The sequence below is a fragment of the Mercenaria mercenaria genome, chromosome 19 (assembly GCF_021730395.1).
Source record: "Mercenaria mercenaria strain notata chromosome 19, MADL_Memer_1, whole genome shotgun sequence".
NCBI classification, from domain to species: Eukaryota; Metazoa; Mollusca; class Bivalvia; order Venerida; family Veneridae; genus Mercenaria; species Mercenaria mercenaria.
The window spans coordinates 8,519,875-8,547,492 of NC_069379.1; the positions used below are offsets into that span (position 1 = coordinate 8,519,875).

The following is a 27,618-nucleotide window of genomic DNA, read 5'->3' on the forward strand; positions in this document are numbered from 1 at the left end:
CATTGACTGTTTGAAAAACAAACACAAAAAAAAAAAAAAAAAAAAAAGAAATACTAGAGCTAAACCTTGAAACAATACAATTTCGTATAAAGATAGGATCGCAAAGGTATTTGTAATATACAAACATTTGCAAATATTTTCAGATATCTATTAATATGAAAACAATTCACATATCAAGACATTTGGTTACAAAAAAAAACAAAAAATATTTGATTAACAGCGGTATTATACAGTTGGTTTTGATGTCATCATATCCGCTCTACAGGTGCACACGGGGCAGTTGTCGGCACCAAGGGTAACTCCTGCGTCACAGGGATATACACAACGTATCGGCGGGCAAACACCAGGGCTGACTGTTGAGCCCTGCAATAGACATCAGCTATGTTATACATAAAACATCTGAGAAATTTAATGAATACAATAAATTATCAATTATTAATTGTTTGCAATCAATTAACAATAATACATTTCAGAAATATTACATATGAATTGTCAGGATTGATTGGAAGGCCGTCGGTTTCTGCTTAGCAGTTTATTTCAGCTTTATCAACTGTAAATAATCCACATTCAAGAGCCTGTTTAATATATTTAAACAAGTTATATAAAATGAGACGCACTCTATCGCGCTATATTATGATTAAAATGGCTCTTGAAATATTTATGAATTTCGATGAGGAATAACAATTATTTTCAAAATGAAACTGAATATTGTTTGTTAGGCATGAAGTTTTGCATGACCTACTGGGCAGACAAAATTATTGTAATCAAAGGGAACAATAAGTCAGCGAACAAAGAACTGTTTTGTAAGGGGAAACAAATGATTAAAACATATACATGTAGCATGATTGTTTTTCTGTTTCTAAAGTAATTTCACAATGTATAGCACATGAAATGGCGTTAAGATCTTCTATTCTCGAATGGCAAGGTACTTAATTGGACATCCACATTACCTGCCCCCTCCCCACCCCCATCTCCCACCCCTAAACATATGTGCTATTCACTAGGCATTAATGAAATCGTGGAACTCTTTTCAAACTCCTTTTGTTTTGTCCACTCAGACTCAAGTGCCATGTCGACCAAGGTCATTATTCCGTGGTGTAAAAAATACTTTTGCCGTGTTGTGTTGCACATGCCAAGACCCCAGTGCTAATTTGACTGAGCCAACTATATACATGTAGTGTTGATAGAAATATATTTGTCGAAAAAGTCGACAAAACGTATGTGCCGTGGTGACCACGTACCCTATTATTCTGAGATACATTTGAAATAAATTATACCTTGGAGGTTTGACTGGTCGTTGAAACTGCGGTTGATGGCGGAATCGTAGGTGCCTGGGTCTTACGTGGTTGAGTTGGAGGTGCTTGTGTGATAGATGGTTGGGTTGTAGAAGGTTGTGTTGCCAATGGAGCACTCGTTGAAGTTCCATGTTGTGTAAGTGGGGCTTGAGTTGTTGCTGGATATATAACATTTATCTTCACAGTTTCCAAGATAATTAAGCAAGTAAAGTATCAGTTAAAATAAATTAAATATTTATTATGAACAACATGATTTATTGTTCACCAATGTCAAATCAATCGACTTATTCAAGCAAAACTTTTCTGTTCATTGGACGCATACATATTGAACAAATGCAATTGTCGCAACAAATCTTTTAGGACCATTATTGCATTCAATAAAATCGCTACGTTTACATTTTCACCTATTTACTAGCTATCAAACTTTTTTCCTTTCTCCTGGCAAGCAATGAGTCACAACTCGTGGTATATAAACAAAGACCATTCAAAAACGGTTTACATATATATATATATTACATATAATTTGATATATTGACTACACACCTTTGCACGTGCAGCCTAGACAACCGCGTGTATCGATAGTGATGCAGCTGTGTGGGCAGCGTTCATCGAACTTTGGACAGTTCTGTGTCGGAACTGATGTAGCCTGATATAGAGTAAAAGACTTTAACTAAATCAAGGTTTTCCAAACATTTTCATTTTTAGTAACAGTGGTTTTGACCCTAGTAAATATATACATGTAGTCATTATGAATTTATAATTCTTACTTAAGTGGAATTATGCGCATCTTACAGCACAAAATGTGTTTCGGTGAATGTTTCATAAAAGCAATTTCGGGTTGTTCTGCATTTAAATGTATTAAATTAACGAAAATGTCGCATAAATATTTGAAGCTGATGCTTTAGAAATAAAGAAATCGGAGTAATAAAATAATAGATTTTTTTTCTTCAGTCTTCTACGCAGTAATCTCCCTTACCTATAGGTAGAGATTTCTTAAGTTGGTGAGAAGCAACTCTTGCGTGCAGCTTGAGTTTTCTTAAAATGACTGCCCCAGTCAAAATAAGAAGTCATATTTAATATGCGCATAATATTCCACTTTAAAGACTCACCACGACTTAGTGACCTACTTTTATCTCCCACAAGAACTTCATGAAAATTATTCTAATAATACAGCTACATTACATTATGACCGGTGGATACTTTAGGCCCTGAATTAGTATGTTTTCACAACCTCATCTACAAACTTATTCAGTCAATAGCTTTTCAGTATAAGTTTTAAAACATTGATAAATAATAATCTTGCCATGTAGAAACAAAGATTGATATTATATCAAATACTGTTCTTAATGCTACATTCATCCATTTAGACATTAGACACATTGTCTTGGCCTTAAATATTTCTAAGCAAATTTGTTAGTAGATACTTGTATTTCTCACTTTTTCATGCAAATCATATAATTACCCTAATAGAAACACAAAATAATGCTGTTATAGTGCATTTTATTCGACCTGGCAGGGCGGAGTTAATCTCTGGCTTATGCAAATAATGGTAATCTTAAAAAATGAGCAAAATATGTAGAGCTACTGATGTTACAGTGTGAGATAGATGGTCAGTGAATAAGAAATCAGGTTGCCGAATATACTACATCTACTGCACAATGATGCAGTGGACCGTCGCAAAACCACGCCCCGCCATGCCGATTAAAATGCACTATATTTTGTGGTGCCTCTTTAATTGTTCGCCGTGGTTTCGGATTTGATTTGTCACAATGTGTAAACTACTCGGTAAATAGAATTATTTTAATCTAACATGTAGTACAATCATATTCTTTTTATTTTTTTATCATTTCAATAGTTTATACTATTTTTATTCAGCTGCAGTTTCAGTGAAACAAAAAGATATTTACACTGTGAATAACCTTATATAATTTACTGATATTTCAATAATACAATGATAAAGCATTGAAAGTGAGACATCTGATATCACATTGTCAAAACTATTCTATATTCAGTTAAAGCAACTGACCTCAAGATTGTGGCTAAAAATGATCTTTCTTTAAAATTTAAGTTTGTTTATATTATGAACATTAGAACATGATTTTTTTGTTTCTAAACTATATAAAAATGTCAAGTCAAGAAAAAAAAATCATGCCCTTGTCGGAAATCGAACAAGGGCCGACGCGGCAATAGAAAATTTACTGCCTTTTTGGCTAGTACAACGCGGAGAATATAATAAAAATATAAAAGCTTTATAATTAAGGCAGTTTACCTACGGTACCCTGTAACAAACGCTTTTCAATTTTGAATGGAAAAAATAGTAACAAGAGGACCATGATGGTCCTGAAGCGCTCACCTGTCCCCACGTGACCCAGTTTTGAGCTGAGTATGACGTCGTTATTTCTATTATTTGACATAGTGACCGAGTTTTTGAGCTAATGTGATCCAGTTTTGAACTTGACCTAAATATTATCAAGATAAAGATTCTGACCAATTTTCATGAAGATCCATTGAAAAATATGGCCTCTAGAGAGGTCACAAGGTTTTTCTATTATTTGACCTAATGACCTAGTTTTTGACTGCAGTTGACCTAGATGTCATCAAGGTGAACATTCTCACCATTTTCATGAAGTTCTCATGAAAAATATGGCCTCTAGAGAGGTCACAAGGTTTTTCTATTTTTATACCTTCTGACCTATTTTTTGACCGCACGTGACCGACTTTCAAACTTTGTCCAGATATCATCAAGGTGAACATTCAGACCAATTTTAATAAAGATCCATTGAAAAATATGGCCTCTAGAGAAGTCAAAATGTTTTTCTATTTTTAGACCTACTGACCTAGTTTTTGACCGCAGTTGACCCAGTTTCGAACTTGACCTAGATATCATTAAGATGAACATTCAGACCAACTTTCATATAGATCCCATGAAAATTATGGCCTCTAGAGAGGTTACAAGGTTTTTTTTATTATTTGACCTACTGACCTAGTTTTTGATGGCACGTAATCCAGTTTAAAACTTGACCTAGATATCATCAATGTGGTTATTCTGACCAATTTTCATGAAGATTCATTCAAAATTATTTTTAGACCTACTGACCTAGTTTTTGACCGCAGTTGATCCAGTTTTGAACTTGATCTGTATATCATCATGAGAACATTCAGACTAATATTCATACAGATCCCATGAAAAATATGGCGTCTACAGAGGTCACAAGGTTTTTATATTATCTGACCTACTGACCTAGTTTTTGACGGCACATAACTCAGTTTCAAAATCAACCTAGATATCATTAAGGTGAACATTCTGACCATTTTTCATGAAGATCCATTGAAAAGTATCGCCTCTAGAGAGGTCACAAGGTTTTTCTATTTTTAGACCTACTGACCTAGTTTTGGACCGCACGTGACCCATTTTCAAAATTGAACTAGATATCATCAAGGTAAACATTCTAACCAACTTTCATAAAGATCCCATGAAAAATGTGACCTCTAGAGTGTCACAAGCAAAAGTTTACGGACGAACGGACGCAAAGACGGACGACGGACGACGCTGCGAGATCACAAAGCTAAAAACGACTAAATCCCATGTGTTTCCATTACATATAATCTGTCAGTATTAACTAAATTTTAAAGCCTTTTTAAGAAATATAGAAATAATTTTCTTATATTTAAATATTTTCTCGTTTTTTTTGTATTTATTGTCGTACGATCTGGGGGTCAATGCCTTTAATAATATTACCAGGATTATTTGTTATCTGTAAAGTGCCAGAAGAACTTAGAATTCAAACGCAGTTATATTTTTTTCTATAATTCATATCTTTACAAGTCAACGATCAATGTAATTAACTTACAGTGAATAAACAAATGTTCTGAAAATTGATCTACAGTTACTTGTCCATTTATCAAAGCCATTGTTGACTGAATTGTTGAATACGTATTGCAAAACTAGCGTCCCATCCTAATTCATTCTTTTATCAGCTGTTAATTTTTGTACATATCATATTCAAACCAACAGGCTTATGTCATGCATTATTTACGTACACCAGGGACAATGTTAGAAGGCTTGTTCAAATGTCTGTGTTGTTTGGATTCGACATGTATTTAAACACGTTATTTTTTCTGTGATAAACTGATAATTTGAAAATGCCAGCCCTGAGAGGTAAGATTGGACAGCTTTGATTGATTTGTGAGCAAATGACCAAAGCGCTTCTGTTTTGATTTTTTTTTTGTTGTTGTTAAAAGATAAAAAAGTATTAAAAATTAGTATTTTCTTTGAAAATAAAGCATTACCCGTGTCGTCAGAGTCTTCGTTGTTGAGGGCAATGGTGTTGTTGTGACTCGTGAAGACGTGTCTGGAGACGTGTCTGCCTTTGGTGTTGTTACTTGAAATACATGAACAATAAATTCTTAATCTTAATTATAATCAATATCTATACACCTTAAAGACTATCCGGTATATCGTCTGTACGATTACATTTGTGTGTTTCTCTACCACGAAATAATGCTGTATTTTCAATGGATCTTCACACATGTTAAGACAGTCAATTAACCAAATCAGTGTAATTCTTGTTTGGTACCAGCAATGATTCTATCATTCGTTACAAAGAACGCGCAACTTCCCCACATAAACCTGTAAAAATTTTGTATTTTTTACCTTGACACGTGCAAAGAACGCAACCGTGACTGTCAAGTTTTATACAGGATGGCTCACATGACAGGATATTCACTACGGGGCAGTTATTGGCATTTCCGGTACTGCCCTGGTTCCCGTTGTCAGTTCGTGGTGCAGGCGTACTCCCTGTCATGCGCAATCATAAAATGAAATAGTATTTGCCATGTAAATACAGAAATGCATGAACAAAAATATTGAACAATACATCCTTTACCAAAGTTACATGGTTTAATACTTCCGAAAATGTTTTCAATCGCCTGGATTTCAATTAACTTGAAAATGAAATGAGAAATAAAAAATCTGAACATTTATGACAGCTTTATGTTGAAACCACGAAGCGACGAAACCTATTATAATCGTATTCTGGAGACTGCAAGAAATCAATAATGACAGTTTTAACTGAAGCAGATAAATCCGCCGTTCTATATGGAAGCCCTGGAGGGACAATTGATTTCCGTACTTCCCACTTCTGACTTCTAACTTTTGCACTTCTCACTTCCAACTTCTTGACTTCCTACTTCTAACTTCCACACTTCTGACTTCTAACTTCCGCACTTCTGACTTCCGACTTCCAACTTCCCGACTTACGACTTCTGATTTCCAACTTCCACACTTCTTACTTCCGACTTCTTGACTTCTTACTTCCTTCTTCTAACTTTCGCACTTTTGACTTCTAACTTCCGCACTTCTAACTTTTAACTTCCTGACTTCTTACTTCCAACTTCCACACTTCTTACTTCCGACTTCCAAAGAGGGAAAGTTGGAAGTCAGAAGTGCGGAAGTTGGAAGTCGGAAGTTAGAAGTCAGAAGTGTGGAAGTTAGAAGTCAGAAGTGCGGAAGTTAGAAGAGGGAAGTAAGAAGTCAAGAAGTCGGAAGTAATAAGTGTGCAAGTTGGAAATCAGAAGTCGAATGTCAGGAAGTTAGAAGTCAGAAGTGCGGAAGTTAGAAGGGGGAAGTAAGAAGTCAAAAAGTCGGAAGTAAGAAGTGTGGAAGTTGGAAATCAGATGTCGAAAGTCAGGAAGTTAAAAGTTAGAAGTGCTGAAGTTAGAAGTCAGAAGTCCGGAAGTTAGAAGAAGGAAGTAAGAAGTCAAGAAGTCGGAAGTAAGAAGTGTGGAAGTTGGAAATCAGAAGTCGAAAGTCAGGAAGTTGGAAGTAAGAAGTGTGGAAGTTAGAAGTCAGAAGTGCGGAAGTTAGAAGTAGGAAGTAGGAAGTCAAGAAGTTGGAAGTGAGAAGTGCAAAAGTTAGAAGTGGGAAGTACGGAAATCAATTGTATTTCCAGGGCTTCCATAGTTCTATTTCCGTACTACTTTTATTGATTTTTTACGAGTATACCGACCGCTTACCTCTACATAATTTCTATGTAAAAAGTTCCTAGTCAGGTTTAACACTCGTTTCAATGCACATGATAAATGAAAATATATTTAAAGATATTAGAAAATCAAAAGAGAAACTGTGACAAACTGGCAGTTTAAAAATAGCATTTTCTACACATCTTTAGCGTAAAGTAACGAATGTTAAAGGAGCATACCTAGCTATAACTGAGTGCAATTACATATCTTCAGAAATCATGTGTAAATGAATCATTGAATCAAAGAAACATTAAACATCATCAAACAGTGTTCTTAAAGAACACAAAACATACGGCGCCGCAGCAGCAAGCAAATTTGCTATTTTAACTATTTTCTTGATTATTTTACACGCACCTGTATTTATTAATAAGACAACATCAACTCTCAAAATTTCAGCTAAACATTCCAGCAATAATAAATGAAATTCACGTTTTGCTATTTATCAATTCTTGTTGTTGTACAATTTTGGATAGATAGCGATTTACTATAGACAGACGAATATAGGTGATTATTCGCCCAAAGCGGAATAGTTTGATATATGTTCTTCTTAAAAAATGTAACAAGTTCTTATTTTACGTATGTCCAGTCCATAAAATACGGTTGCAAAATTTGAATCTACTAGCTGTAGGGTATGCCCCTTTTAATTTGAATAAAAAAGACAGGGATCTAATATTTTTATTATCTATATTCTCTTTGTGAATATTTGTGTTTTAAATGAAACAGACACTGGATTTCTCATTGGTATCATTATAGGAAATTTTAATTAAGCCTTATAATAATTATTAATAATTATTTATTTATTATCCTCTAATAATGAGGATTATAAAAAACATAGCACATACGTTTATACTTAAACATACATAAATAGAAATTCACAAATGTTTACATTCTTCCAAAAGCCACAACAGACACTATATATATATATATCTCAATGATAATAAAGCTGGCCTCTTGTTTCTTTTGTGCGTACATACATCAAGGAATGCCTATAAAAAGTACGGTTTTACAATCTTTACCTTAATATAACTTACTATATACATCCATTTATAACATCATCATTTATAAGCAGTCATCAATAAACCATTTAACAATATACATATATACACATACCGTTGTATGTATGGACTCTAGGCAATATCATCCATACATCTTACACCTTATGTTATACTGTTTCATGGAAGAGATTTGAGCTGTGTTACAGCGGAGTGGTTTATTGCGCATCAAATGCGGATTTCAACCTCTCTGTGCTTTCAGCGCTTTGATTGAAGACATTCCGTAAAATTATCACCGGTTTTACCATGTTAGAATTGTTGTCAGTGGTGTAAATAATCTGTATCGTTGCTTGAAAAAATCAGATGCAGAAAAATATATGGAAAACATTCCGATCATATATTTTAGCCTTCTCAATTCTCTGGTCACTTTCCGGGGTATTTTCAAAGGAGAGTAAAATAAACAGAGAGAATCTCGCGCTCAAGTGCTGTTTAAACACATTTTGTATATGCGCGTTCCGTGGCAAAGCCTAAACATATTACGCCCCCAAAGCGATTAAATCAAAAAGAAATGACATCAACTGATAAAACAACGCAGACATTCCCGCACATGTCATGGAAAAATGACATTGAGGGATAATATATTCTTCTATTAGTTTTTACATGTTTTATGTTAGACTTATAGCGTTAACGAATGTTCATTTCGTGATATAACACCCAGAATCCTTCCGGATTCAACAGATGTTATATAACGAAAAAGCATGCGTTGTCTCTACAATCTGGGTACTTGTTAACAGAATACAACATACAAATGTACGATTGCTTACATAATATACTTTTCCCACAAAGTCAATTTTAGCAAGCACCTCAATATGCAAATTACCTCCAGGGCACGAGCACTGCGGACACCCCCTGACGTCTAGAGATGTACAGGTTGCCGGACAGGTCGTGTCGTAAGCAGGGCAGCCATTACCGTTGCCGGAAGTACCTGCAGATCCGCTACCTTTTGTATCATTACTTGATTGCCCTACAATAAAACATGGATTTAATGAGCTGGTTCATTGTTTATAGATGTTATCGAGGGCTTATAGCGAACTGGTCTGTCTGCTTCTTTTTCTATATAAAGATAGACCAGTTTTGCTCTAAGCCCTTGATATACACACTACAATGAATTCAAATTACTTGCAGAATTTCTTCGGATAGCATTATGAGTAAGACAGTTAGAGTGGTCACCCTTATTGTTAGATATGTACATTAAATACACGATGCCTTTTTAATGGGCGAATGTTTTAAACTGTAAGTTGGTATCCCATTTTCTTGGGCATTTACAAAATAAACAGCCCATTGAATCGGGCATAATGTCACGACCAAACGACAAAAATCCACTTCCGTTTCCACTGACTGAAGAAAATCTCTGGTATTTCCTGTTCTCATATTCCATTGCTCAGTACAACTGGAGCAGTTAGTACCAGGCGGTCTGGTATCAGACAAAATGGGCGATACTGTTACCTGTTGGACCGTAGATTGAGATTTAACTTAAATTTATTTAATCACCCTTTCTCCACCGGTTTGAACCAAATCATATGCGTTCGAAGAATAATCTCTAATTGGCTACAAACGAGCAAAACTGGCCCTATCAAAAACCCATTCTGTCAAATTATACATGTAACTATTTGATACCTCTTCTTACTATTTATTTATTGCTTATTTGTTGCTGGTATTTCATCTAAGTCTACATTGATACTCACCATCAAATAGACGAACTATTTCTCACGTAACCATTTAATTAAATGTGGTCAACACAGGGCAAATAACTCCGCTCTTGTGCAAGCACTGTGTTATGTTAATTTAGGCATATTAAGGCCACTCAATGTATACAGTATATTGTACCTGAACATATGCATGTTAAACATCCCATGGCGTCGATATGTGTACAGTCAGCAGCGCATTTTGTGTCAAATGATGGACATCTATTTCCGTTTCCGGTTGAACCGGAAGTCATTCCATTTGTACTGTTTTGGGCGGCTGTAATTTAAAATGCTCTTCAATTTATATATTCTATGTACATATATGTGACCCGAAAAAGTAATTAAAGAATTATCTATAAAAATTTGTTGTTTTAAATCCATCTAAAGCTGTTTAACTGTCTAAATAGACTCGGGTATTTCCGGAATTCGGTCTTTTAGTGTTATTTTTGATGAAGCTATACTCTGACTAACCTGAACTAGGAAGACCCGTAGTGAAAATCGGCATTTTCCGTTATCTTACGTATTTTTATGTGAAATTCCGGCATTCTTCGGGCTATGACGTAATCTCACGGGTCCACTCTTCCTCAAAGATAATACGGTGCTATTTTTTTTTTTTTACATACAACTGGATTATTATAACAATAGCTTGAGCTAGAATTGTACATGTGTACATTCGGCTCGAATAGATTTTGCAAGCTCTGTTCACACGAGGTGCGCAAACGCCGAGTGTGATGCGACTAAGAATAATCCACGAGAGCTGAATTCAAAGTCCCAGAATAAGCAACTGTTATATTGACCCTTGTAATTACACACATCCCATTTTTTCATTCATTGATTTGTTATCGATCGAAATCGTCAATGTTTATCGCTTTTAAAATACAAATTAGGTGTACTTTCTGTGTGTAATGTTTATAGAACTGTGTCAGGTCATGCATATAAAAATGATATAAAAAGTACAATACGGATTTTTTTCTGCATATTCGTATTTACTTGTGAAATACAAGCCGTATTTTTGACAGTATCTATAAAGGACTGGTATATAAAGAATATAAAACGCGTGCACGTACGCTTTATTTTTCATTATCTTGATGTATACTACAGAATGGTATTTTTATCAATGTCAATCGGTAAAGCTGTTGGTTGTAAATAGATTCTCATACCTCAGTGCAACCATATTTGCATAATTTATGCACACTTATATTAATATTGCAATAATTTATGTTCCTTGGCTGTTTTTGATTCCATATGTGGCGTCTAAAATGTTATGCAAACTTCCATTTTTTTCCACCTGTTTTCCTTATAACCTGCCTTTCATAACTGATACTATAACATTATCTGAGTGATATCATTAAATATGCTGTATGATTTGACGCCAGATACCAGTTCAAATTATTTAATTGAAATAGCCTTTGCAAGCATAGAAGTGAGTTATATACATACATGAAATAAACTGTTCAGTGTTATATAATTTCTTACAAATATTGCGCATAACAACAAAGCCAAATTTAGCAGCATTAATATCGAACTTGAAGTATGATTGATTGTTAATTTTTAACCGTTAAAAGGGAGGTAATCGGAAAATACTGTCAGTAAATATGGTACCGTACTTGTGTCGCTTTTCAAAGGTACCTTAATAAAGCTGAACGTGCACATGACTTATGGAATATCATCAATAGTCCAGTTGGGCTCTCGATCCTAAGGTAGTGGTCCCGCTTTGACATTCAGCATTTCGTAATCTCCGAAGCAACTTCGGCATTCTCCGTTTTTTACGGAAAGTTACGTTAGCGTTGGGGCTATATCAACGTGTGATGAAAGCCGTATTGTGTATGGAGAATACGAAATTAAGCGTAAATTGCCGAGCATCATAACAAGACCTTTGCTTTAAACTTACAATTTTCAGATGTCAAGATATTCGTCTAGTTTAACTGCACGTATGAATACCAATCAGTGTATATATCAGTTCCAAAGATTGACAGCTAGCATTTATAATAAGTAGAAAATGTACGAAATGTGACATGCATGGAAAATAATAGAAACACACGTAAAAGCATCCTATTATTACACTTGATTTCTCATAAAAACGGAGTATGCCGAAATTAAAAACGGAAAATACGAAATTTGCCGAATAATTTTACGGATCTGCAACCTTAAAACAGTACATATTGCGATGAAATTTCTAAAGATAAATTAAGTGATAATGATATATTCCTAAGAAAAGGTAAACAAAAATATTTACAGCACGTGCATGACAAACATCCTTGTGCATCTAGTTCGGTACACCCTGGTGGACAGTTTACGTCATATGGGGAGCAAGAGTTTGTATTTCCGGTGCCTGTTTGACCTTGTGTCCCGGAACTTGTACCAGTAACCGCAATACTTGGTGCAAATGTTGTAAAATCTCCGCCGCTACTTCCGGTACTAGTCTGTCCTCCCTTTGTTCCACTTCCTGTAGCGCTACCAGGGGCAAATGTGGTTCCGTCACCACCACCAGGAATAATTGATGCTTTTGTTGTAGAAGCACTATTGGACGGGGTTGTTACTAGAAAAAGCATTAAATGTTGTTGTATAAGACTTTCTAGATAAGTGTTATAAAAAAATGAAGTCCATGTTTTCTCTAGCGCATGAAGAAGTATGTTCTAAAAAGAAAAATGCTTAGCTGGGGATGGAGGGTGGATGAATGCAGGTTTCTGTTCTCAAGCGTAAGAATCAACCTTTCTCAAGAGCAAGAGTTATGCATGGATCTGATCCATCTTAATCAGGCGTTATTTGCTTATCTATTGACGAAATTGACGAATTAATATTTGACCTTATGTGTTTTGATACCACTTGTAAAATGGCTTTTGTGTAGTTCAGACCACACATTAGCTTTCGAAAAGTCTCTAAAGGTAATCATTATTAAGAAATGCATTTCTTCTTATACTCTGTCATGCATTAGAATATAGATCTATATCTCAAGGCAAAGAATTAATTCTGCCTACCCTCAGTACCGCAGTCACACGAAAGACAACCGTTTCCATCCAAACCAATACATGTCGGATTACAGTGAGCACCGTCGAACGCTGGACAAGTGATTGCGCCGCCATTTCCGCTTCCGCTTGATGTTCCAGACGAACTTCCAGTTCCATTTGTATTACTACCTCCGCTTGCTATGATAGATTAGAAAAACACTTTTGAAAACTAACTGATAACTAATCCTGTGCCGATCAATTTAAGTACAAAAAAAAACAGTAATAATAAGAAAAAAGAATCATAGAAATGTTCTCTCTCCGTTTCATTTTAATGTGTTTAATCATATATGCTCAATGATGTTTAATAAAATATGATTAAACTAAACTAAAATAATAGTTTTTAGCAAAAATTTGTTCTCACATTTGTTTCAAAGTTTCTCGTTTCATATAAAAAAGATAACAAAAATAATAAAATTTGACAAAATAATCTAAACACCATGCATTGCCTAAGAAATTAAGACTTTACTTTGAATATGTATTAAAAAAACCGACTTGAGCAAGTGCATGTTAGACATCCGTTTTTGTCAACAGCTGCACAACCTTCAGGACAGTTTGTGTCGAAGGGGAGACAACCGTTAGCGTTCCCATTGGAATTTCCGCCTTGATTACCTCCCGTATTATCTGAAATGCGAAGACTTCGTATTCACAAATTAATTTGAACATTTGATAATCCGCAGCTATGTTTACGTCCGAGAGTGCCGACTGGCCTAATAAAGGTACGTTATCGTTCGGATATTGCCCAGTGTTATCATGAATTCATTTATTTAGATATGTTTTCAAGTAATAAAATGAATGAAACACTCTACTCACTAATTTAGACAATTGTCAAGTCACAAAACATCAGAATTAAGTTATAGGTGTTATACCGAAAAATATGCGACATGAATAATTTGACCTTCTAATATGCATTATTTGGTGGGAATATACCCTGTCATTATTTCTGCAGAAGTAGTTTTTGAGTTGTCTCCCTTCCATCTTTGGTTATTTTAGTGTGGTTGGTCCAATTTCATTTTTTTTGTACCGCATTTTGTACAACGTTTCGCACAATATTTTGTACACTATTGATTTGTGACTGGTTCATTATTTCACTTTGTTTTATCCACATGCATATTATATGCCATGGATTTTAAACAAATCTAAATCTAAAATGTAATGTCTTTATTTCACTCCCGCGACGTCATACATGTGATAGTTTTTCTTTAATTGCATTATTCGCATCTAAATGGTAATATTCGCGCACATAATTATTCAAAATCAAAAATGAAGTGATTTTCAAAAATATCTATTGGACATATCAAATAGGCTGATGGTTCTAACTGGGTTCTAAGTGATAAAACTGCCTCACCCGTGCAGGTACACACTAAACATCCCTGCAGATCAAACCTCACACAATCGGCGTTGCACGAGCGGTTAAATGCAGGGCAGTTAATCCCTGTGCCTGCCAAAAAATTAAATAAAGTTGTATTATCTGTATTGTTGAATATGTCCTTTAAAATCTCTGTTTAGCACCCAATTGCATTCAGATGCATGTTTACTTCTCTTATTTCAGGGCTGCCTAATATAAAAAGAACATTTAAATGTTTACTGTGTATTGGAAATGTTGCTTTTAAACAATGAAAAAAATATATTTTGTAAAGTGGAATATCATTGCAAACGAAAGCAACCAGTATCACAATGTTTTACGAGCATTTAGAACCAAAATAATTTGCTAAAATAGATATTTCAAAAAAATATATTGTTATATAATTGGTTAAGTAACTGTTGTTTATCAACAGAATGATCTGAAATATTTCAGGAATTTGATTTACGAGAATTCACAAAATAACAAGATATGCAATGTGTTCCAATGGACATTATTTTCTTGCATGCTTACCGCTTCCGCCCGATCCACTAGAAGAAGATGTTGACGTTGTCACCGGAATATTAGTTGTGGTGGTTACAACGCTGTGTCCGGTTTGTTGTTTCTTATAATTTTCTGTAACAAATAACTTAAATATAAAATGGGTAAAAAGATTAAGTAGTTACACAGTATCGGCGTTTTAAATTGATTCTATTTATTTCAAGAATTAATATATTGAAAAGGAATATTATCACGATATTTCGAGGACGCAAACAAAGCAATAGTAATGATATATCTGTACTGACTGACGCCCATTTCGGGTATAACTAGCAGTATCTGTGCCAGAATTCAAGTTTAAAAAATGACAGAAAAACGTTCAAGGAAGATAGTGCAAGATAAAACTGTGTTAAAAAGAATAAAATCAGGATAAAAAAAAAACAGGATACGGTCATTTAGTAGTAGTACGATGCGTTAACATCCTGTCTAAGATATTCAGGATCAAGGGTGGAAATTGATTTCATATGGTAACGGTGTATTGAAAGAAGAACTTGAACTCATTAATGTTTGTATGGATCTGCCTGATGGAATGATCGTGCATATGACGAGTTCGTCTCAACGCCTGTACGACATACGGAGGGATTAGAATAGTTACATAACCATGAACGATTTTTGTAGAACATGAAAAGTCTAGCTATTGTCCGTCTGTCCTCGAGTTTCTGCCAACTTAGATCATTTAACATGTTTGTTACACTATCAAAGTTTGAATATTGACCCTTTACCCACCTGGCTGCTATCATTTTTACCGTTTCTATATTGTTTATGTTTCTCTCTGTGTGTGGTAACCATACCACAGAGACAAACTCTAATTGTGGTTAAACTAGAGTTTTATAGGAGGGTGCTTTAATATTTTGATGTTCAGAACAATAAACACTGGCCTATCTAAGACAAAATAACTGTTTGATATTTATTATCTTTATCCTTACATGTTATCAATGATAACTATTAAATCTTACCATGCTGGGCACGATTGATTCCGCCTTTGTGACCAGTGCAGATCATGATCAGCCTGCACATCTATGCATGATGCTCGTGATCTGCACTATTCGCCAGTTTTGTCAATAAATGAAAGTGTCTTTTACTAGATTTAACTTGCGCTAATGGTAAAGTTGTTTTCGGGCGATTTCATTCATGGTTTTAATCCGTGAATCCTAAATTAAATTCTAGTCCGCGCTAAAGCTAATGTGATACCTTTAAGGAAACTTGTCATCTTCAAAACATTTCGGGCATACTATAAATAGTAACATATGTTTTCACTCACCGTTACAATCGCCATTGCACAAGATACATCCGTAACTGTCTGACTGTAAACAGGCTGTGTTACAATTGGCAATCAATGGTGGACATTCAACATGGCTTTCTGATGATCAAAAGTAAGCAATGTATTTGATCCGGATGAAAAATATCAAAACTATAATATTAAATTAGCAAAAACCGACATCATTACCATTTACGGGTATATTTGCTCCCCCACCCCACCTAACTGCTCCACTCTCTCCTCACAAGCCGTGGTGGACGCGAAAAATCAAATGCTATAAATATTTGATATCAAGAAATCACAAATGTTTATAGACACGCTAGATATATGAAACAAAATTACGAAAAATTATTCAGTTTTGATTCCTGTTTATCAATTGTTTACAACAGTTAGGTTCGCAACGCGAAAGTTGGGAATATGCATATGCGTGTGAGAAAATACTTCAGAGGTAAAGCCGTTATCCCTGGTCAACCAGCAGACCACAACAAATCAAAATGATTTGGACATTGGAAGTTTTAAAAAAGATGTTAGACAAAGCTTAATTGATAAACAAAATTTTATACTATTGAAAGAAAAGTAAAAAACATATCTTCCAATAACAAAACGTATCACATTTAATTTAATAGGTTGATAAGAGAGACATTTCATGTATCTGATGTTGGTTGGCATTAAATTGCCCGCATTGAGTGTACGCCCGCATTGAACGTACACTATTAAACCTATGTTAAACCTAACCCTAACCTTTAGTCAGTATATAGTGCGCTCAATACGTGCGTACATCCAATAGGGGCAATTTAATGTTGACGATCTGATGTTATGAAAATAATAACAAAACGAAACGTACCTCCAGATGTTGAAGATTGTGTAGTGGTTGCTGAGTTTCCGGAAGTGACATATTGCGGGTAGGAAGCTGAAGTACAGAGAAACGATATTGAATTGATGATCGGCTACTCCCTCCACAGACAAAGTAAGTGAAGAGAAAGACAACTTAGTGACAGTGATTTATTTTTTTTAAAAATCCGATACAAAATAGGATAAACAGTACGTTTTAGGCGGAATCGAAGATTAAATCACTTTGTTTTTTAAATGATCTATCAAAAGTATTTGAAAAGTAGTTGAAATTGATAATATCTCTTTGCGTTAATATTAAGCAAATAAACGCACAATCAATTTTAACTGACTTACGAATGCTTGAGCATGCGCACACGGGACATCCGTTGTCGCTTGTCGTCGTGCACTCAGCAGGACAATTTGGCTGAAATGCAGGGCAGCCATTGTTATTGTTCATTTGCCCCTGGAATGATGAGGTAGACCCCGTCGCTGTGGAACCTGCAAAATTGATTGTCAGTATTTTTTGTTGTAGCAGAAGTAACAGTCAAACCTGTGCTAAGCAACCAACCAAGCGAGCGTAGCAATTTGGCTGCTTAAGTTTGTGAGTTATTATACAGTCTGTTTAAGGCAAGTGTCTGTTTAACACATGTGGCCACTAATGCAGGTCCATCTCTGTAAGAAATAGAACTAAACAGACTAACTGATGTCAAAATATTTTTGTTTAAATTAACACATTGCAACTATAAATTGTTTGTGATCATATGCATTTTTTGTTGTTCTCTGTAAGATTGTAACTTGCCGGAGTTAGATGAAAACATCTTGAAATATGTAAGATCCACAGTGACTTAAAATTTGTTAGTACAGCGGTCTACAAACCGGAACCGGAAGTTGTACATGTACAAACAGGACATCCCAGGGAGGTGAGGTCTACACAGTCCGTTCTACAGTTAGTAGGAAACGCCGGGCAGCCATTGTTGTTGGATGATGCATGCACAGCAGTTTGTTTCCCTGATGTTGCAGGAGATGTATTGTTTCTTGATGCACTTGGTGAACCGGGGCCTAGAACATGAAATATAACTCTACAGTGTTTTCTCTTTTGTTAAGTGGAAACTTAGAAAAAAAGGAGAGATCAGCTTATATTGTAAATTCTAACATGTAAAAGCTGAAAAAAAATACATTCTTGGTTAACTAGTGAATATGAAACTAAGCAAAACGGGTAGACGGGATCTAGCTTTAAAAACCGTAATTTCGGGACTGTCAAAATGTAACTATGTTATTAACATGTGTATAATGTGTAGTAATATTATTCGGAAAAATACAGATATATAACTGTACTCTTGGTACTTTCAACAAAAAATATGAAATAAACTCGAACACGAGGTAAAACTTACCGGAAGTACAGCTGCAAAGTGGACACCCGTGATTGTCAAGCGAAACGCAATCAGAACGACAGTTGACCGGAAATGAAGGACATCCATTGTTATTACCCACAACTACAGCTGTTGAATCTTTAAAGTATTTTAACAAAGAGTCAAAAGCTTAAAGTAAAATGGCTTCAAATAAAATGTTAAAGGCACTGACCTGCAGATTTTTGAAGTTTGATTCATATTATGAGCATAATATTAGTAAATATGAGTTTTTGTTTCTTCACTATCTTAAAAATGCCAGATCAAGAATAAAAAGATGTCCGCTTCGGGAATCTAACCCGGGCCGCCGCGACAATAAATTTTTTTCCAATATAACATTAATTCCCTGATACCTATTTTTTTGTTGTTGTTATCGTACGATCTTGAGACCAGCGGACAAAAAAAATGAACTGAAGGAAAAGTTATCTAATGAGGGCAATTTCCATGCGATTACGTAATTCCCGACTGCTACTTCGGCATCCTTCGGACATGTCAGAAAATTGCTTTTGCATAACCACCGAGGAATGCCGAAATCGTATACGAAAAATACGTAATCAAACGGAAAATTCCGATTGTCAATACAGGTCCACAACCTTAGTTTCTAGAGACACAAAATATTCAGTTGGTAATATTTTCAGTAAACTTTAAAATGAATATTGTAGCTGATTTAACTTTTACACCGTTAGCATTCCAACTGGCATTCAAAGAACATTACCCGTATGGTGACATCTGCATACAGGACAACCGTTCGTGTCCAGGTCTACACAATTTGCTGTGCAGCCAGTGGTAAACGGCGGACAGCCGTTGAGATTCGAACCAGCACTCGATGACGTCATAGATGAGGAACTGCTGGTACCACCTGCGTAAAATGATAAGTATAAAATGCCACATTTATAGGAGTAAATTCATTTTAATGAAATCAGACGGGGATCTTCTAAATGGCAGCACTGATTGCCCAGTTTCCCAGTTAAGAAATACTCTCCAATTTTAAATCTCGTTCTTGCAAATTTAGGTCTAGTAAAACGTAAAGGACGACACGAAATGGAAGACATTTTCTTGCGTTTTCAGATTTTTACATTTTTTTCTTTGTGAATTTTTATAATATCTGAAAGAAAAAAACAAAAACCGTTTGATCTCTTAACTTGAAAAAGAAAAATTTCCACATCAAGTTTACAAAAGCATTATACGTGAAAAGACTTTATTTACCGGAAGCGCATACACAGACTGGACATCCGTTAGTGTCTAGGGATACACATGAGGCATCGCAGTTGTTTGAAAACACAGGACAGCCATTATTATTCTGTGACGCTTGCGCACTTGTTCCAGACGTGCCACTGCTTCCGGTGCCCGCACCGTTTGCTGTTATTGAAAATGGCGACTGAACATCTGTGAATGGAACATTATGATAACGATAGCATTTCGCGAATGGAATTTACATCATTTCACCACATAGCAAAGTAAACCTTGATTTGGTTTCTGTCAAATACTAGTAAATAAAAAGGAAATCTTCTATAACTTTCTGTCTTTTAGCGTCTTTTTGTAAATATCTTTCATGTGTTTTTTAATGTTTTATACTAACATTTATGTATTAACCGACCACTTAAGAACTACAAATATGTTGAATTCTGTATGCAGTGCAAAGGTGTATAAGCTTCGTAAAAATGGAAGAAAAAGGGTCTTAAAAATGAGGTAATTATATTCATCCTGCGGGTCTTAGTATTGTTTATCTTTTCATTTCGAAAAAAACAAACTGTTTACCAATGAATGCTATCAAACAAATTTCTTTTCTTTAAAATGACAATTGCATTTTCTTAAACATTGTACAAGAATGTATTTATACTGAAGAGCTAGCACTGGTGCAATTTTCGATCATTTGATGTTTGAAATTGTCCTCGGGAACCAGGGAGTCATCCTATGATTTCACAGAATTTAGGTATGTGGTGATCACCTGGTTCGGACCGATTCGAAAGTATAAAAAAACGTATTGTAGTCAAAACGTTCAGATGAAAGTAAAAGTCGAACTTAAACTTAAAAAAGGATTTGTTTTGATATAATAATTGAACTTTAGAAAATATACTTGTCATTGTTGTCGAGTTATTTGCAGCACTCGTGATTGGCCGTTCTGACCCGTGTCCTGATTGGCTGGTCTTTCCACTTGACGTCAACGTGGCGCCACCTGCCAGTGGCACTGAAGGCCCTAGAATGAAATAAGTCTTAGTTGTTTTTATTGACAATTGATTTTTCTAAGAGATGACGTACTCTGCGATATGAAAGACAAGAAGCGGCAGGATTTTACAAGTTAGAACACAGTACATAACTCAAGTTATATCTCTGTCTGACTATTTGTTCGCCTTTTCTGGTTGTTTTAAGTTGATTTGGTAAGAGTAAAGCAAAAGATATAAAAGTCTCAGTAAATAAGTTTATCCCATCTCATTATAAACTCAGTCAACAACTCAGCTGATGTGATGGTCTTTTAATCAGACCCCCACTCTAATTGTGTCTACTGCCGCAAAAAAAAAAAAAAAAAAAAAAAAAAATCAGATATATTCTATTTCACAGCAGTACGGAACGGTACGACTGTCTTTAAGCCTGAGACTGTCGACCTTGACTTTGCTAAAGTTTGTGCATTGAAGAGTTAGAAATTGAGCCTTTCCGAACAGAAAACAAGAGTTAAAAAAAAAAAGATAATAAAAAGTTTTAAAAATCTGAACGGTAGTAAGTCGGGTTTTACGGCGAATCGACACAAAATGGTCATATCTGTAGAAGTTAAGAAATTAAGATAAAGTATCTAATTTAAAACTGGGCACCTTGCCTTTTGATGAAAACAAGTAAAAAAAAAATGGCTGCTTCTCGAACGAGAAACCAGTTACTACATTTTAATTAGTAACAAGTTTTCCGTTTGGGAAGTAGAGAAAAACCCTACTTAACATTTATATGATTTCTCGAACGGGAGATTTCTCCTACTGATTGTAGGTAAGAAGTGATCTTACACAGTCGTCTGCCTATGAAGGACAGCATTTGTTTGCATACCCCCAGGGACAGCATGGATGATATTCCTCGTTAAGATTGCTAAACTAGTTTTCTTAATAAACTCTGCTCCATTTTACTTCACCCTGTTAGGGGTCAAAGTTTCATTCCTCTTCCGAAGAGGATTTTGTGTCCTTTTGCGGTGTCGTCATTTATAGCTCGAAAGATATAATTTATAAACCTCAAACTAACAATAAGCAGAGGGTTTCTTTAAACTAAAGAGAAAGTTCATAGTTAACACTAGTCTACAAATATATATTAAATTTTAAAAAATGGATAAATCAAATGTATAATATATCTATCTTTGAAATTGAAGTTATATAATATTACACAAAAATATTACCTCCCTTTATTGATATTTCATAAATAATTTGAAGGATTTTTTTTTTTCAAATCAGTAAAACTTTTACAACTCAGTAAAATGTGAATGAATTATATTTGTACCAAGAAAAACGGCATTTTTAACAGGTTTTATTGGTTGCAAGACTGGCAATTTATAGGAAAGTTTATCCAGTCTGTGCATTTTCGGAGACGGACTGGATAAACTTCAGAAAGACAGCATCTTTATTCAGATCTTAGGATTATAGTTGAAGTAACTTTTCTGTCGACTTATCTTCTCTCAGAGGACAAATATGAGACTATTTTCATTTATAAATTTTACGGATTTTTATCCTAAGCTCTAAAAACACAAAATGCACCAATTTTGAAAGTATTATATGCCGTGGTTTTCATTTAGCACGGAAAACAAATCTGAATTACCTCCATTTGTACACGTGCACACTATACACCCATTGCTCCCAATTGTTAAACAGTCAAAATTACAGTTGTCTGGAAGTTTCGGACAACCCGCCATATTGTTTGAAGATGAAGCGGAAGTTTGGCTTCGGCCATTTTGTTCAATGCCTGTTGTATCATCGTTTGAGGAAGTTTGACTTCCGCTGCTGTTGGCAGATGAACTTCTTGCGGAAGATGAATCTGTGTTATTTGCACCTACTGAAAAATTAGTTCAAATGTTGTATTTTTGCATTAGATCAAAGTGATATTTATAGGTAATAAAGATATATTCTTATCCGTTAGAAGCATTCCTATCTCTATAACGTGACATCATGCATGTGAGTTAAGCCAGTGACTGATCTTAGACTAATAGAACAATAAATGATAACCTGAAAGTAAAAATCTTCTCTTGCTTAAACCTTAGGCCTAAAAAAGGAGTGCATTTTTCTAAAGTGACGTCGACACAATGTTTCTTTTTGAAAAAAAAAACACGTACTGAAATGATTTTGATCAATTCAATTTCAGTGCAACTTCCTATCCTAGTATAATATGAATTAAGGCACCGCCTAGCATGGGGATTTATCTTTTATATATACACTTACAACGAAATATTCAACACTCAAAAGAAAGAGAAACTTCGCTCTAACAGTAGTTTACATCTAGTGTCATCATATCTCTTACAGCGAATATCATACTTTGCAAAATTTACGGGAAGCCGTGACGATGACATTCACCGCGTTCTCGCACTGACTTTAGGATTTTTTCTTATTTGTTTGCACTCCACACAGAAACTTGACGGCCTTTACACTTCCTTACTGTTTTAAAAGAGTTTTTCAGTTGCATGTACAGTTTTCATTACGAAAAAGAAATAAAAGAATCACGTTGGCGCGGCTTACGAATTTCTATGACTGATTCGGGGTGCTCGGATGTTCATGCAGACAACCAGTCTGCGACATGTACATAAACCGGAACCGAAAACATCGAAAAAATTGCCTTAGTATATGCAAACAACAAAAACGAATAACTACATACGGATGTTACCGTCTCGGGGATTTTCATCCCCTATTAGTTCATGAAAATAGCTCATGCCAGCAATGCTTTCGAAGACTCCCGGAAAATGCCGAAACCACTTACATTGAACACTTAATGAACGGAAATTGCCGAGGACCGGATATGGAATAAAATGTACGGTGATCGTGTTTTTGCCTTCTGTAAGATAAGCAATGATCTGTGACTATGGCATACAATTTATTTTAATGCAAGTAATGATATAATAGATCTGCGTGTGATTAATTGCAATGTACGGTATCTGATCGTATTTGCATAGCACTGCGTCCGTGGTTTAAACACAATAATTTTATGTGTTAACTTAAGAAATGTTTCTTGCTGTTATGAACGATTATGTATTATCACGCTGGTCATAGCTTTATCAGTTCAGGTGGTTCCATATCGATCGTTGTTCGAATGGTGAATGTTACGCAGAACAAAATGACACATTTCCGGTTACTGAAGATAGCATGGGGAAGCATTAATTCTTCATTTTAGATAAATATTTTTTATATCTTTGTAAAGAGAAAAGAATGACGAACACTTCAGTAGGATAAAAATATTGTGCGTTTATTCTAAGGAAAACAATATTTGTTAAAAAAAAAATCTTCTTTGTTTCTGTTGGGAAATATCAACCAAATGAAAAATTGATACCGGTATCGCCAAGCCAGGTGTTTTCAAGGGGGATAATTTTACCAATAAGACAGCAATTTTTTCCTAATTGCTGATCATGTATGATTTAAAGATTTGTCTATCTTGTACATACCGAGTCAAATGGGAACGATGGGAGTACCTGGTGTGCAAATGATTCTGTTTCTTGTTCTTTGATCAGAATATGAAGTGTTTCAATAGTTTCTTGATCCCGATAAGCTCTGTATGTAAAAAGATATTCTCAAAAAACAGACAAAAATCTTCTTCTCCTTCGGACTGTACGTGTTAGTATTAAAGGAAATGGCACGGATCTCAGCTAAATTAACACGTGCACGTCAGACTCATTTGCGCTTCAGGTGCACCCATCGTTTACATCTAGCTCGGTACGTAACGGCTACAAATTGCCTAAATTCATACACAAAAGACCGGAAATATTCATTTTATCCATTCATTCTGCGTACAGTCCACCACTTAAGCTGCGTTGGAACAACCACATTTGATATAGATATGGCCAGTGTGGTTTTTGTTTGAACGATGAACTGAATAGTTTATACAGGGATGAATGCTATCATGCTTTTGAATGGGATACAAACGTTATTTCAACGATAGAATATTTATATGATGACAGTTTTATTTTAAATGGATATTCTTTTGAATGAATAGACAATATATTCTATTTTTGTTTGCTTATGATTTTCTGCTGAGAGGGTCTATATATACGAAACAAATCATTTTTGAAAACGTGACTTTTTTTCAAGGTAAATATAAGCTAGTTTATTATTTATAATCGATATGAACATAAATATCTTATGGGAATAGGTATTATAGGAAATGTCGTATCGCGGTATCTATGAATCATGTATCATAAAATAATATTTTGAAAAGGGATGTTTCAAATAAACTATAATGTAGAGCTTTACATGGTCTATACCAGCATCAAAGCATGAAAAAAGGTATAAAGTATAAGATTATCAAATATGCATGGAGAAGTTTACAGCAAATGGATTATTTAATAGCTGTTGTAGGCTTTCAGTCGATCACACATTGCTGTTTAGCTCCGACGTATAATTACATAGATTCAGCAACAGTTTCTAATTAACAACCAAATTTTGTTATTGCGGACAGTCTAGTACTTTCTTCCCGGACAAATTCCTGGAAGTGGCGAAGCTTTTCAAAATCAGCAACTAACAGCCCAAAGAACCTTCAAGAGATCGGAATAAAAAAAAACAAGGATATATATATCAAACAGGGAATGCTGCGTTCCGAAAAGGCAGCCTCCCAAAACGAAACTCACAGCACGCCAACACACAAACACACACATACAACTCGTTTAAATGGGTCAACCGTGTTGTTGTACTTATAAAATAGACTGGCCTGATTTATAGGTTGGCCAGGGCTACGATATGTATGGTATTTTGCCATCGAAATGTTTCTGTAAAATGCTTCTTCCCCTTTCTTTTGGATCCTGCTATGTTTACAAACACGTTTGTTTACTTTATTGACTTTACAAAGCAAACACACGGAGACAAAACAAATAAATTAATGAACGTTAAGTTTGCTTTTTTGCGCATTCTGTAAAGCTTCTTTACTGCTTTAACATGTTGAAACCGCTTTGTAAATATAGAAACTATCTTCAAGAAAACATTCATATAAATAGACATATAGGATAAAGTTTAGAGCGAATTTCAAATTAAATATAATAACAGAACAAGGAAACAAAACAGGTGTTTCATTAAAATCATTACAGAATAATGGGGAAAAGCGGGCGTATCTTTACAATTACAAAATAAGCAAGCAAAGCAGGCGTATCACTACAAATACATAATAAGCAAGCAAAACAGGCGTATCATTGCAATTACAGAGTAAGCAAACAACAAAACAGGCGTATCATTACAGTTACAGAATAAGCAAAGCAGGCGTATATTTACAATTACAGAATAAGAAAGCAACGCATGCGTATTATTACAATTACAAATTAATGAAGTAAAACAGGCGTTTCATTACAATTACAAAATAAGCAAAAAAGCAGGCGTAACATTACAAATTCAGAAAAAGCAAGCAACGGAGCCGTACCATCGCAGTTACAGAATAAGAAGGCATATCATAACATTTAAAGAATAAGCAATCAAAGAAAGTGTGTCAATACGATTAAAGAATATGTAATTTTAAAACTAAAATCGAGTGTATCATTTATATCACAAAATAATCAAGCAAACAAGGCGTATCTTTACAAATACAGTATAAGCAGGCAGAATAGATATAACATTACAATTACAGAGTAAGCAAGCAAAGCAGGCATTTCATTACAATTGCACAATATGCTTGCTAAACAGATGTAGCATTACACTTACATAATAGGCAAGCAAAGCAGGCGTTCAATTAAAACTGTAGAATAAGTTAGCGAAGTTGGCGGGCTATTACAATTACAGCCTAAAGAACCAAAGCTGACGTACCATTACAGTTACAGACTAGGCAACCCATAGCATCTATAGCCGTGCACTGGATAGGACAAAAATCAGGGAATCTGTCACAGGAAGCGGTACCATTTAGCTGACGTCGAGCCTCTGTCTTAACACCTTTAAGACCATATAAGAGACCAGATGAATTATAGTCAATTATCGAAAAACCAATAGAGAACAGGTTCCACCGATTTGTACCATCAAATCAGTAATACTATAGGGAACAACTGATCAGTATAAAACGGAATATAGTGTGCAATAGTCTGTGCTATTGACCAGTGTATAGTCCAATACAGGCTTTCTGGCCTAAAGCCAACCTTGAGAAAAAAGAAGAAAAACAAACATTGACATTTATTTCTAATATCATGCATACGAAACCGTTATTGAAAGGTTCGCCGGTCAATGGTCAACACTATTTGCCCGAGGTCAGGAATTACTCATAAATGCTTACATTTGATAAATTTAGAAGAAGTATTTTTATCGGTTTAATATTACGATACGCTATATCTAAATACTCACCTGCAATTTGCGCTAACACAACAGCCACTATGTTTAGTAACATTAACTTCGTCATGTTTTTCCAATTTCTTAAAAATATCCTTCGCTTACCAAGAATTATTTTATATAGCTTTTATACTCTAGAAAGCCGAAACGCTGAGTATTTTTGCAATAATGTATTAACTTAAAATGTAGTCTTAAATAAAACTTTTTATCCGTTTTATCCAAATCTTTCGTTTAGATTGACATAGATTTTTTTTTCACAATATGAAAAAAAATGCAGAACTATTTATTTAACACCTAAAGGAAACTTGTCCACGCCTGGCGGAAACTAGATGCCAGTGAAGTCGTGTTGTGACGTCATATGAATTTCGGTTATTCTCGTGTTTTATCATATCTAAGACAAATGAAATGAAGGATCGTGACATAATTTCTATCGGACGTTGATACAGTATCTCAACGACAACTTAAAAGGGCATGCTTCCAGATAAGCGTCATGTTAGCAACCTGTTCTATATACTATATAACGAAAATAGTAAATTAATACTGCATAGAAAAATGCGTTTACGTGTGCCATATATAGTACAGTTAATTACTTTTATATTATATCAAATTTCAATACATTGACTACGCTTTTGATACATGTATATTGGGGTCTTCGCGGCCGAGTGGTTAAGGTCGCTGACTTCAAATCACTTGCAATTGTCCC

The 27,618-nt window shown here is 34.9% G+C and overlaps 1 protein-coding gene across 1 annotated transcript; it reads right to left on the bottom strand.

The window, feature by feature from the left end:
• Positions 1 to 54: 54 nt before the first annotated feature.
• Positions 55 to 26,985, bottom strand: LOC123542467 (mucin-5AC-like). Its single transcript, XM_053532114.1, has 16 exons — positions 26,931 to 26,985; positions 26,406 to 26,528; positions 22,240 to 22,473; positions 20,531 to 20,650; positions 19,660 to 19,839; positions 19,169 to 19,312; positions 17,924 to 18,106; positions 17,402 to 17,545; positions 17,061 to 17,126; positions 14,935 to 15,036; positions 13,032 to 13,199; positions 12,416 to 12,592; positions 9,189 to 9,332; positions 5,586 to 5,677; positions 1,278 to 1,472; positions 55 to 363 (listed from the first exon to the last, which is right to left on the bottom strand). The coding sequence occupies exons 1-16, from the start codon at positions 26,983 to 26,985 to the stop codon at positions 226 to 228; spliced, it is 2,265 nt and encodes a 754-aa protein (XP_053388089.1). The 3' UTR covers positions 55 to 225.
• Positions 26,986 to 27,618: the final 633 nt, after the last annotated feature.

Bases quoted from the DNA above. Each gene is read 5' to 3' on its own strand.
- LOC123542467 (XM_053532114.1), bottom strand. From the start codon at position 26,985: ATGACGAAGTTAATGTTACTAAACATAGTGGCTGTTGTGTTAGCGCAA. The intron at 26,529-26,930 runs GTGAGTATTTAG...ATGGTCTTAAAG, and splicing joins TGTGTTAGCGCAAATTGCAG to GTGTTAAGACAGAGGCTCGA. The intron at 15,037-17,060 runs GTACGTTTCGTT...TATTTGTTACAG, and splicing joins ACAATCTTCAACATCTGGAG to AAAATTATAAGAAACAACAA.